Source organism: Lemur catta, chromosome 7 (assembly GCF_020740605.2).
Source record: "Lemur catta isolate mLemCat1 chromosome 7, mLemCat1.pri, whole genome shotgun sequence".
In the NCBI taxonomy this organism is placed as follows: Eukaryota; Metazoa; Chordata; class Mammalia; order Primates; family Lemuridae; genus Lemur; species Lemur catta.
Window position 1 is genome coordinate 37,028,671 of NC_059134.1, and position 12,377 is coordinate 37,041,047.

The 12,377-nt window shown below is 34.4% G+C and overlaps 1 protein-coding gene across 3 annotated transcripts in view; it reads right to left on the bottom strand.

Moving 5' to 3' along the window:
* Positions 1 to 12,377, bottom strand: part of CNTN5 (contactin 5) — a 1,109,255-nt gene that overhangs the window by 360,046 nt on the left and 736,832 nt on the right. For all 3 annotated transcript variants that reach the window (XM_045556882.1, XM_045556883.1, XM_045556884.1), the window contains one exon: positions 9,191 to 9,286. In XM_045556882.1, the coding sequence (XP_045412838.1) occupies positions 9,191 to 9,286 (96 nt within the window). The remainder of the gene's footprint in view (positions 1 to 9,190; positions 9,287 to 12,377) is intronic.

Sequence of the window (12,377 nt, forward strand, 5' to 3'; positions counted from 1 at the left end):
GTAAGACTAGGCTTAATTTAACAAACAGGCCAACAGTGTCAGAGGCAGGATGAGAATCCCTGGGTGAGTCCAAATCCCAGGTGAAATATTGTGGCATAGGATTAGCTTTTTGGAAACAGACTGTCTGGTATTTCTTCATCATAGTGTTTATGAATACACACCCTGTATTCACTGGATTCATTTAGTTATACCTCTTCTAGCTCCACAATGGAGTTGAGGCTGATGACCCTGTCTACCTTTCTTAAATTAGGTTGAGGTCAAAATATTTTGAATCTAAAGAAAACAAAAATTCTCTCTGTTTTTTTTGTTTTTCTTTAATAGGAAATATCCCAGTTGAAGTCTTATAGCTCACACATAGGAACTGCAAGCCTCCTTTGCTCTACTCTAACCAACACTTCACAGAAGAGGACTCTCAAGGCCAAGGGAAATGCTTAGATTTAGCATCCAGAACAGGACCAGGGGCCTTAGTCCACCAATGTCCATTGCCAGTTGACTATTTTTCCAAAATGAATAAATTATGTTAGAGAGTTTACAATGAACCAGTGTTAAAGGGACAACCAAATGCATTATGTTAAAATGTTTATTGTGTGCTCAGGCATAAGCTTTGCTCTAGCAGCTCATTACATTGTAAATTCAACTATATTCTATGATGGCTCAAAACAAATATTCAGAAATAAAATAAGTTTACTCTGTAGATCTTCATATAATGCCCTTAACCCAGTTTCCTTGGTGCTTTCTATATAACCAATTGTCATGGTTTTATCCTCCTTCCCTCTGAGACCCAGTTATACATTCAGCACTAGTATTCCCCATGAAGAACATGAGTGACACCAGTAACTGAAGGAGTGATGGTAGAAGGACTGGTTGGTGATATGGTTTGGATGTTTGGCTGCTCCAAATCTCATGTTGAAATGTGATCCCCATTGTTGAATGTGAGGCCTGGTGGGAAGTGTTTGGGTTATGAGGACAGATATGTCATGAATGCCATTGTACCCTACCCCTGATAATATGTGAGCTCTTGCTTGATTAGTTCATGCCAGAGCTGGTTGTTTAAGAGAGCCTGGCACCACCTCCTCCCTCTTTTTGCTCATTCTCCCATTATGTGACATTCCTGCTCCTTTGCCTTCCACCTTGACTGGGAGATCCCTGAACCCCTCACCAGAAGCAGATGCTGGATCCATGCTTCTTGTACAGTCTGCAGAACAGCAAGCCAAATAAACCTCTTTTCTTTATAAATTTACCTAGCCTCAGGCATTTCTTTATAGTAGTGCAAAATGGACTAACACAGTTGGAAAGCATGTTTAAGGGAACTCTACCTGTGTCTGTGGTTTTGCATTTGTAGGGAGTCAGATATATCAAGGACTGGAGATCTGTTTTACCTGGAACTCAATCTCAAATAACTTCACATGATCACCAAGGCAAATCAATACTGAGAAAGTAAAAGTGAGTCTAGGTAGTGGAATAAGAAAAATGATAAAGTTTTTTGAAATAAGTTTCTCGTTTTTTATGTTTCTTCTCTGGCTATAAGTGATTTTATGAACTCTGGTGTTTTTCCCACTGAATATTCAATTTGTTGGGACAGGGCTTGCATATATATATATATATATATTTTTTTTTTTTTTTTTTTTTTTTTTTTTTCTTTTAAAGAGATAGAGGCTCACTCTGTTGCCCAGGCTGGAGTGCAATGGTGTTATCATAGCTCACTGCAACCTCAGAATCCTGGACTCAAAGGATTCTCCTGCTTCAGCCTCAGAGTAGCTGGGAGTATAGATGCGTAACACCACAACTAGCTAATTTTTATATTTTTTATAGAGACTGGGTCTCACTATTGCCCAGTCTTGGGGCTTGCATCTTTTATGTTCTTTTTATTCCTTATCTCATGATCAAGTAGAGTTCTCTGCAACTAATAGAAGTGCCAAATAATGGTCTGGCTACTTTTTCCTGAGTATATAAACTCTTCGCTCTTCACAACCACAACCATGGAGCCCATGGTGCTCCTTGGTGTTGTGAAGGTGGACAAATCTTTCAGATCTTGTAAGTTTGAGAAATACAAGAATACAGTCCTTAGAGAGTCAATAAAACTTTTGTACCTAAGCAGTTAACTTAATCCTTCTAACCATTTGGAAGTAAAAAATATTAAACTGTAGATATTATTAATCTCAGTGTAGATTTGAAACCTGCTTAAACTATGCAAACATAAATGTACAAATTCTGTCAGCAATTGGCAGCTATTTAAAATATCCTAGAAATAATCAGTTTTCTTTTTTTACATTGTTTACCACAGAAAGAAAAATATATTTTGCCTATTGCCTATAATGTTGATACTATAAATACTCTTCCTAACAGATCCCAACCAATTTTATCATTATATCTCAGCCCACTATGGTAATTATGCCTAAAATTATTTTCTCCTGCCTTCTTATATCCAGTTTTCTGTGGTATCTATAGGTACCACCTATAGACTACTACCACCTAAAATTTAATATATCCACAACTCAACTATTTTTCCTGTCCTAAACCAACTTCTTTATTTCTTAGTTAAAAAGAAACAGTCAGAACCAGAAATCTGAATTCCCTTTCTTCCTCAAATTCCATCTTAGTGGACTGATCAATTAATTAAATATGATTAAAGATTAATCACATTGAAAGTGCTCAAATTATGTTAAGTAGTCATATTAAGATTTTCTTCATAATTTCAAAAGTAACGGAAATAAAATATTTTATTTTGAAATGAGCAGAAGGAAAAATACAATTTAAAATCCCGGTATTAATTTTAATAATGCCCGTGAAAAGAGGTCGAATGAATCATTGAAAAAGCAGAGTAACTAATACAAAACAATATGGTAAAAATAAGTGTAAACGTGCTAACCTCATTAGTTAAAATATAGACACTCAATAAAAATTTGTTGAATGAAAAGATGAGTAAAATATTTGGTATAATAAAATATACATTATTTTTGAGAGGCCTATGATTCCATTGTTAAAAAAGTTTTTATTTGTATTCAAGTTATAAACAAAATGCACATCATATGGTATAAAATACATCAAAGGTTGAAATCCTGGTTTCATCATTTACTAGGTATGAAAGCTTAAGTGTTTCACTTTCTAATGGTTAGATTCCACATTGATACCACGCGGAGGAAAATAATTTTTAAATTTCAGATATTTTGTAAGGATACATGATTACTGTACCGTAAAGTGATATATTCATATATCTTTTTTACTCTAGCTTTATACTTCATTCATGAATTTTAAATCTCAGTTCAATATATGCTTTTGAATGTTTTTGTACATAATAAAGTCAAAATATCTTTAAAGTAAAATATTATTTACTGATTTCTTTATTTAAAAAGTACCTATGGTGATAGTCTGTAAATCATGAAATAATTCTACATATGTTATAGGTTTTGTGAGATTTATTTCTACATTTTTACAGAGTTTTTCTTCATAGTATAATCCTAAATTTTAAAACTGCTAAACTAACAGATATTTTTAGGCAACCAAAAATCATTTTGGGCAGATGTACTTGACAATCTAAAAACATGTATTTATTGCTTCGTAGATGAATCACCACCTCAGTAACCAATCAAGATGTTTTCACTCACATATGTTGCTGACAGGGGATTAATATTGACCTCTTGGGAAGAAAACTAGGAAATTTAGCAAATAAGTCGATCCAAGTTTTTGGTTTTATTAAAAAAAGAGGGTGTATTGTGCATACCTTTGAAGTAATAAGAAAATGGATCAGTGGGCTATTACCAAATATTATTTAATCTTCTCTTATGTGTAAACTGTTTTATCATTTCATAGAGCGTCAACTGAATCATAGTAACTGCTATGCTTTGAAATTGTAATAACTGAATATGATATTAAGTGACCGAAATATCTGTCATGAATATGGGTTACAGTGAACTAATAGCAGAAGTCTCGTGGGAACTGTCTAAACCCCTGGAAAAAACTCAACTATTAGAATCGACATGTTCATCAGTCATTTAACATGCATTTAATGAATACCTACTAAGTGTCAGGTACTGTGGTAAATAATGGGAATATGACACTGGCTTATTCTTTCTTCACTTTCTCTGATTCTTCAGAAAATATTTTTGACTATATTTTCCTAAGATATTTTCAAAGTTCTTCTTTTAATGGAATAAACAAGGCACTAGAACTAAATTACCACTTCAGAACACAATTATGAGAAAAAGGTAAGTGGTAAGAAAGGATTTTTTTTCACTATATAGCTGATCTATTTTTGCCTATTCTTTTTTGTGACTTCTCTCTCAAAGTTTCTGATAGTTATTTATTGACTAACACCTTGGTTCATTTTATTAGTTTCTGTATATTATGCATAGATTCATTCAGTAAATATATTTTGAGCTCCTACTTTGTACCAGGCATTGTCCTGGGCTCCGGGGCACAATAATGAGTAAATCCTACAAAATTTCTGTGTTCGTGGAATTTATCTTCTAACTGAAGGAGATGGACTATGAATAATTAAGTAAGTAAATTTATACAGTGTATGGAAAGTGAGTAGTGTTATGGATAAAAATAAAGCAGAAGAAAAGGTAAGGAACTGTGGAGTGCAAAAGAAGGTCAGAAGAGGTTTTACTAAGAAGGTGAGATTTCAAGGAAAACATGGATGTGAGGGATGAGCCATTCACATACCTGGGACATGAGTGATCCAAGCATAGGGAATAGCAACTGCAAAGGACTTAAGGAAGGAATTTGCCTGGTTATTTGAGAAGCATCAGAGAGACAGATATAGCCACAGGCAAGATGGCAGGAGTGGAAGTAGTAGATGAGGTCAGAGTAATCATGTGGACCCAAATGGTGAAGGTTCTCCAAGCCATTATAAGGACTTTGGCTTTGATAATGAATGAGATAGTGCGTTAGTCTTCATAAGTTGCCATAACAAAATACTATAGACTGGGTAGCTTAAACAACAGAAGTTTATTTTCTCACAGTTCTAGAGGATAGAAATCTGAGATTAGGGTGACAGCATGGTTGGTTTCTGGTGAAGGCTGTCTTCCTGGCTTGCAGATGGCCACCTTCTTACTGTGTTTTCCCATGCAGGACAGAGAGTGAGCTCTCTGACATCCTTCTTAAAAAGTCACTAATACTATCATGAAGACCCCACCCTCAAGACTTCAACTAAAACTACCTTCCAAAATCTCCATCATCAAGTACCACTGCTATGGTCTCAATGTTTATGTCCCCCCAGAATCCGTATGTTGAAATCCTAACACCTAAAGTTGATGGTATTGGGAAGTGGGATATTTGGCCGGTGATGAGTTCATGAGAGTGGAGCCCTCACGAGTGAGATTAGTGGCCCTATAAATGAAGCACAAGAGAGATCCCTCACCCTTTACACCATGTGAGGACGTAGTGAGAAGGTGTTGTCTAGGAACTAAAAACTGAGCCTTCATCAATAGAATTGCTGATGATGTGTATACGGAGTGTAGAGAAAGTGAGAAGTGAAGAATGATTCTAAGGCTTGATGTATTGCCAGGAATCAAATGTCTATTAATAGAGGTGGGAAGACTGGAGTGGAAAAGGTTTGGGGAAGATACAACCAGAAGTTCACTTTTAGACATGGTCAAGCTTGAAGTGCCCATTAACCATCCAAATACAAGTGTTGAGTAAACAGTTGGAAATACAAGCCAGAGTCCTGCATAGAGACATACATGTGGGAGATGTCAATCTTTAAAGCCTTACTATCAGTTGAAAACTAAGAACGTTAGGGTTTATTAATAAACGGTTGGCACCTGGGAGACTATAATATTATTTAATAAGAGTTTGAGGATATAAGACAAAATCTGCAATGGAGATTAAGAAGTAAGAGAGGAAAAAAACTAAGAGTATATAATCTTGTAAGCAAAAAAATGGAGGAAAATGTTTTATGGAGAAAGAAGTGACCACCATGAGAACTGAAAGTAATCTAAATATTCATCAACTAAGAAATGGATTCACAAAATGTGGTGTGTACTTGCAACAAAATACTATTCATCAATATAAAGTAACAAACTATTGATAAATGCTACAACCTGGATGAATCTCAGAAAGATTCTGCTGAGTAAAAGAAACCAAACACTCACTCTCACACACACAAACACACAGATTGAACATTTTATGATTCCATTAAAATGAACTTTCTAGAAAAGGCAAAATTACAGAGACATAAATCAGAGCAGTAATTGCCTAGGGACATGGGTGGCAGAGGGGTTGAATGACTTTTTGAAATGATATAAGTGTCCTTTCGGTGATGGAGAGACTAATTGTATCAATTTACTAAAACTCACTGAATTGCACACTTAAAATGGATGAAATCTATGAGATACAAATTGCACCTGAAACAATCTGTTAAAAAGAGAGAGTAGAGACAAAGTGGGAGGCACACACACATAGAGAGAACACTGAATAGGAGGAATGGAATTGCATAGAGAATATACACACAAAGCTTCTGAAGAGTTTTGCTATAAAGGGGAGCAGAAAAATGAGGTAATAGCTGAAGGAGGACATGGGTTAGGGAAGTTTTACTATGTTTTATTTTTAGATGAAGGACAGAACAGCATGTTCACATGTAGATGGGACTGATCCAGAAGAGGAAACCATCTCTGGTAAAAATGCAGAGGAGAGAGGGGGAATTGCTAAAACAATTTCTGTTTGTAGGTAAAAAAGGTTAAATTACACTGCACAAGGTAAGGGACTGGCCTTGGAAGGGCAACAATGCATACTCTATACTATGCTCAAAATGGGAAGTCGGAGTGTTTGGCTACAGATGCTAATGGGTGTGTGACAATGATAAGGGCTGTGGAAGTTACCTTCTGATTGCTTTCCTTTTCACAGTGGAATGGGATGCCTGGTTATCAGCTGAGAGTGAGGAAGGGAAGATAGCTTGAAGATTTAAGGTGAATTTCAAGTTCATAGTTTGAATTTTAAATTGAGATCCGTTTGCATAACTGGTTTTGTTTTGTTGTGTGTGGTTTTGTTTTTTGTGGGTTTTTGTTTGTTTATTTTTATAGTCATACTAAACTGAAAAGGTTCAAGTATGCAGTAGGCTAAGAGTTGAATTTACACCAGGAATAGGGCTTTGCCAACTGCCAAGTCAGTGTTAGGAAGCAAAAGAGGGATGAGGAAATTGAAGCTGTATGGAAGAAAATGATGATGGAAGGAGAAAAATGAGAATCAAAGGAGGGAAAGTCAAGTGAAAACTGGGTAGGATCAATGATTTGTCAATTTCCATTACATTAAGGAACACTGGAATCAGGGTACTACAGGAGTGAGCAAAAGATACTACATGCTGGTCAGAGAATAGGATGCTTGTAAGTGTGGCAACTGAGAGATTGCAGCTGTTGGTAATAACAGATCAAGTAGCCTTGAGCGAGTGGCTGAGGTTGTTGTAAAACAAGATCATTGAGAAGTCATTTTCCTTTGCACATACTGATCCCAATTAGAGATCACATTATTATTTGTTTAATCAATTATTAATACATATTCTTATCCCGTGTTTATCTTATCACATATACAAATCATTATGCTATTTGTATACCAGAAATCTTCTCTGCATAGTTTTCTCTGCCAATGGGACAATTCGTCTATGTGTAATCTTGTAGTTTTGCTTTAGAAATCTTCCTCTCCCATTTCACATTTTTAAACACATATTCCAACGGCCTTTCAATATAGATTATATCTCACAAAATCATGCTTTTTTCCACAGAGGTAACTTGTTGTTACCTCCTGTCAGTCTGGTGATGGAGTCATTCATCTTCTACAGAGCCTGTCTATTCTCATATTCCTCCTCCTCCTCCTCCTCCTCCTCCTCTTCTTTCTTTCTTCTTTTTGTGATCTCTAACAACTATTCATCTAATACTACCCTTCAAACTAAATCTAATAACCAACATTAGACATGATCTATATTAATGCTTTAGGATATCCCTAAACCTGCTATAAATTTTTGTCTTATCCAGGAAAAAAGTTAAAACACGTGTTGCCTTGAAGGTACCTAGATCTGGATTTAGATGCAGGTAAGACTAGATATTTTTACTATAAACTCCCCAAAGTTCTCACAGAAGGATTAGAGTAACTGAACTGACTTATAGAAATTAAATGGGAACAACTCATAAATTATTCCTAATTGTGGGTACTGAGTTTCAAATCAAAATGTTTTCAAAAATATTTCCTGTTAAAATGTAGCCTACCTTCCTTTCCATTAAAAACAAATTTAGGAGGGTCAGTTAAAGGTAAGAAACCTTAAGAAAATTGATGTAGGTCCTTTTGTTATTTTTGTTAAGAATTATCTACTGTAGAACCATATTGGCCTCCATTACTACACTGATAATATAACCTAGAAACAAATATGACTGCCATATTAAATAAAGAAAGAAAAAAATATTGAGATACCAGGACCTTGAATACTGTTTCCAGTTGTTAACTAAGTTCTTTTTTATTTGGTTCTCTCTCTCTCTCTTTCAATCTCTCTATAATTAAGGCTGGCCACTCTTAAATCATATTATAAGAAAACTATACTGAGGTACAAAGGGGTACTCATCTCAAATTATAGGTCTTAAAATGAATATAATTAGCTGTGAGTTGGCAAAAGAGCATATAATTAATCTGAGTACAGTTTACTATTCTGTTTTCCCCAAACCCCATGAAGCACTTACCTCTCACCATGACTTTTACAAGCAAGACCTCAAGTAGCCAAAAACATAATCAGTAAATTATAGTTTTGTTTGAAATTCAAAAAACATTTCTTAGCAGTTTTTATCCCAGTGTGGCAAAGAACACCATAAACAACCAAGTACCCAGCTTATCTTCAGAAACAAGATGCACATTGGTATTCCGTTAACTCAACTCTGACACTCCAAACAATTTTGAAAGGTTTTCATTCTCTCAGTTTATCGCTTCCCTTGTGCTCCAGGCAATATATTCCTCACCCATGTCAGGCAGGGGCATAACCATGACAGTCAACAGTTAGAATGGCAAGAAAACAATCTTATCATAAGAGTTCAGTCTCCTGTCTGATGGTATTTAGAGTATACGATCCTTAATTACTCATCTAGTACTCTGGTACATGTCAAGAAAGCCATGCACATTTCACCTGGAATGTTCAGCTATCAATACACTGTCTAAAAGAATGAACATACAGTAAAAGAAGGCAGCAGCAGTATAGAATGAGATCCTACTATACCTGGTGAATGAGGCGGAGGAGAGCACATCAGAACAACCCCCTGGCCTTCCCTCACAGAGACTGCACTTCTTGTCCGGCCACTAAAATTTCCCAGATCTGTCAACATAACACAGCATTTAGATGTAAGGTGAAAAGGAATTTAAAGAATTACTAATATTTTAACTTGTGCTTACTTTTCTATCATTATCCTGATAAAGTTTCTTTTTGTTTGTTAAGCAATGAGAAGAGAGCCTTAAAAATAGAGCTATACCAGCCAATTTGAAATACCACAATTTAAATAAATCTATACCATCCATAGAAACACCACATTATTTATTTCTAGTTAGAGTGCATGTAAGTTAGTTGCTAGTGTAGGAAGAATCTACACAATACAGCATTTTTAACACATTAAATAGTTCTTCATTTCTTTATAAGATTTCCTACCAACGTTGATCTTTTTACTATGAATAAAGCCCATTTATTCATAGTGAGAAAAAAAAATAGAAGTGGTTAGGGGTGCCTGGTGTCCAACCTGCTTCCTCATTAAATGTCCTGCTAAGCGTGGCATGTAAAACCAAGCATGAATTTGCCAAATTGGAGAGACCTGTATGCTCTAACAAAATATAATGAGGATATAAAGTGTTCTTTTCCTATAAATGTGAATGAGAAAGTCATGTTACTTTTATTTTATGGAAGCCTAGAATGGATTCTACGAATTAATTATACTCATCCATTTTGATTAGTTTGAGAGTATTACAGCTATTGAAACACTCACTTTTATGTATGAGGGATTATAGCATTGGAATTCAATTGCCTTTCCTAAAATTATGTTGCATTTGCACAATTTGAAAAGACTTTCTGAGAAGAAAGTGACCCAAAAGGGAATGATGTGTAATTTTATTTGTATTTCTATTATTGCTCATTAATCTATTCATATCTCAGTACATACGTCCCTCTGTCTTTTCTTGGGCCAAGTTGATCAATGACATGGTTTTTAGAATAGTTTCTTGCAAATGGTAAGAGTTCAATATTTTTATAAATAAACAGTGTCCTCGGAATTCTGGGTTTGTAAAATCATGTTTCCATGGTGAGAAATGCTCCTTGAAAATGTTCTGCCATTCCTTTCATTAGGCACACATTATAAAAGAGATTTTTTGGAAATCTTTTAATTATTTCATGCTAAAATAGTATGTTTCACAGCCACTACAAGATGTATCTTCAAATTTAATATTTATTAATCTCACAAATGAAATTAAACAATTAAGAACACATACAAGATGGATATAAAGGAGATAAATCATTAGTCTTTAATATACCAAGAGGAATCCTGTACATTATTTTTTTGAGATGAGCAACAATTTATGTATTTGGTGAATTTATAACTAAACCTTCCTAAAATGATCCAAAATCATGGATGACTAATGAACAGTGAATACATGATGCCAAACAGTCTGAGAGGTATTTATTATTGGAGAAAGTGTTTAGGATTTTATACATAATTCTATGTAAATAGTTAAGCTTTTCACAAAGTAGTAAGACAAAAAACAAACGGACAGTTCCAGCTCTACATTTTTGCGGAGAGAGGTTGTTATTTAAAAAAGCATACTAACTTCTGTAAAAATCAAGTTTATTCATTTTCAAATATTTATACCCCCCAGGGTTGTTCCTCTGATCTCCATTGCCAAGTATTATGTTTGCCTTTCTTTAAACTTTATATATATATTACAACATACACATTTGTGTGCTTGAAACAAACAGATATATGCAACTCATGGCTTTAAACTCATATGCAATGATCCTTAGGGATAGAGGCTATCTTTTCCCCAACAAATGATCTCAATATGCAAACAAAGTATGGCAAGGTTCCTATCCTGGCTTCCTTTACCGTACTTCTAAAAACATAACACAGTATATAGTGAGACAGTGGTTGCAGTAGGGCTGTAATATCTCTTCAGGGATTCCATGGTTTTACTTTCCTCTTTCCACCTTCATTGAATTTATAAATTCTAGGAGGCACGTGGATATTAATTTATTTTAACTGAATTTCTTAAGTGGTTTCTAAAAAGCATATGTCCAGTTCAGTACATTTACTACAGGTTTATATTACGCTTATTATGACATTTCAAATCAATCCATTATATTTAAAAGACTATTTTAATAGAAACAGACCTAAATTAATGTCTATTTCTGAGGAATTGAAGTATAGGCATGGCCTACAAATTAGACACAAAAAAAGAAAAGAAAACTATAGAATCATTATGACCTGAATTGTGTTTTGAGATCACAACCCAAAAGATAACACTTCACTGTAATTGCTTAATTTTGTTTCAACTGTTAATACAATTACAGTTCAACATTTCCTCATAGAATTATCTCTGTGTCATTATTGTCATTATTTTCTGGGAACTATAGCACTAGCCGTACAAAGATAAATGGATGTTTTTCAATTGTGAATAAATTTTTTTTCTTCTTTCTTAAAGACATATAAAGAAATATTAAAAATTAGTCTGCACTTTCATGGAAAGTGGACATTTCTGATTTAACTCCTTCCTCTGATAAAAAAAAAAAAAAGTGAAGCATTACAATATATAATGTAAAAGTGGTTTTTGTGCCAGGCAAGACTCTGGTTGATCTAAGGCAGAACGATTTACGTGAAAAAATTCTTGGTTGGTGTGAGGATAGAGGCTAAAGTAAATAGTCTGAGTGAAAACAGCTGATTGTTCCTCTCTCACTGAGAACAAAAATCTGTTAGCTTCTTTAGAGGTATTTGTCAAGAAACTTAAAATCTTTCAGTGGATGTACATGCAGTTTGAGTGCTTATCAAATTATTTTAATAGATTATACATTTTATATATCAAGAACAGAAATGAAAATGAAAGACCAAGAACTTTTATGGATATGGGCTTTAATATTTTATTATAATTTATACAAGGTCCAAAATATGTGTTCATATGTTAAATTTTTTACATTTAAGGGGAAAAAAGAGTAAAAATAAAAATCCTAATACAAGGACTCTAAAATTCAAATTAAGATTATAAACTGAAATAAACATCTTCCTGTACTTACTACAAAGCGCATGGACAAATAAGTAATAGACTGGAGGAGGAAGTTTGTGATCAAGAGTCAGAAAGCCCCAGACTTTATCTTTGCTCATATTGGTTATTTCTGAGTTAAGCAGATCATGCAGAGAATAATAGGGGGCCTTCAC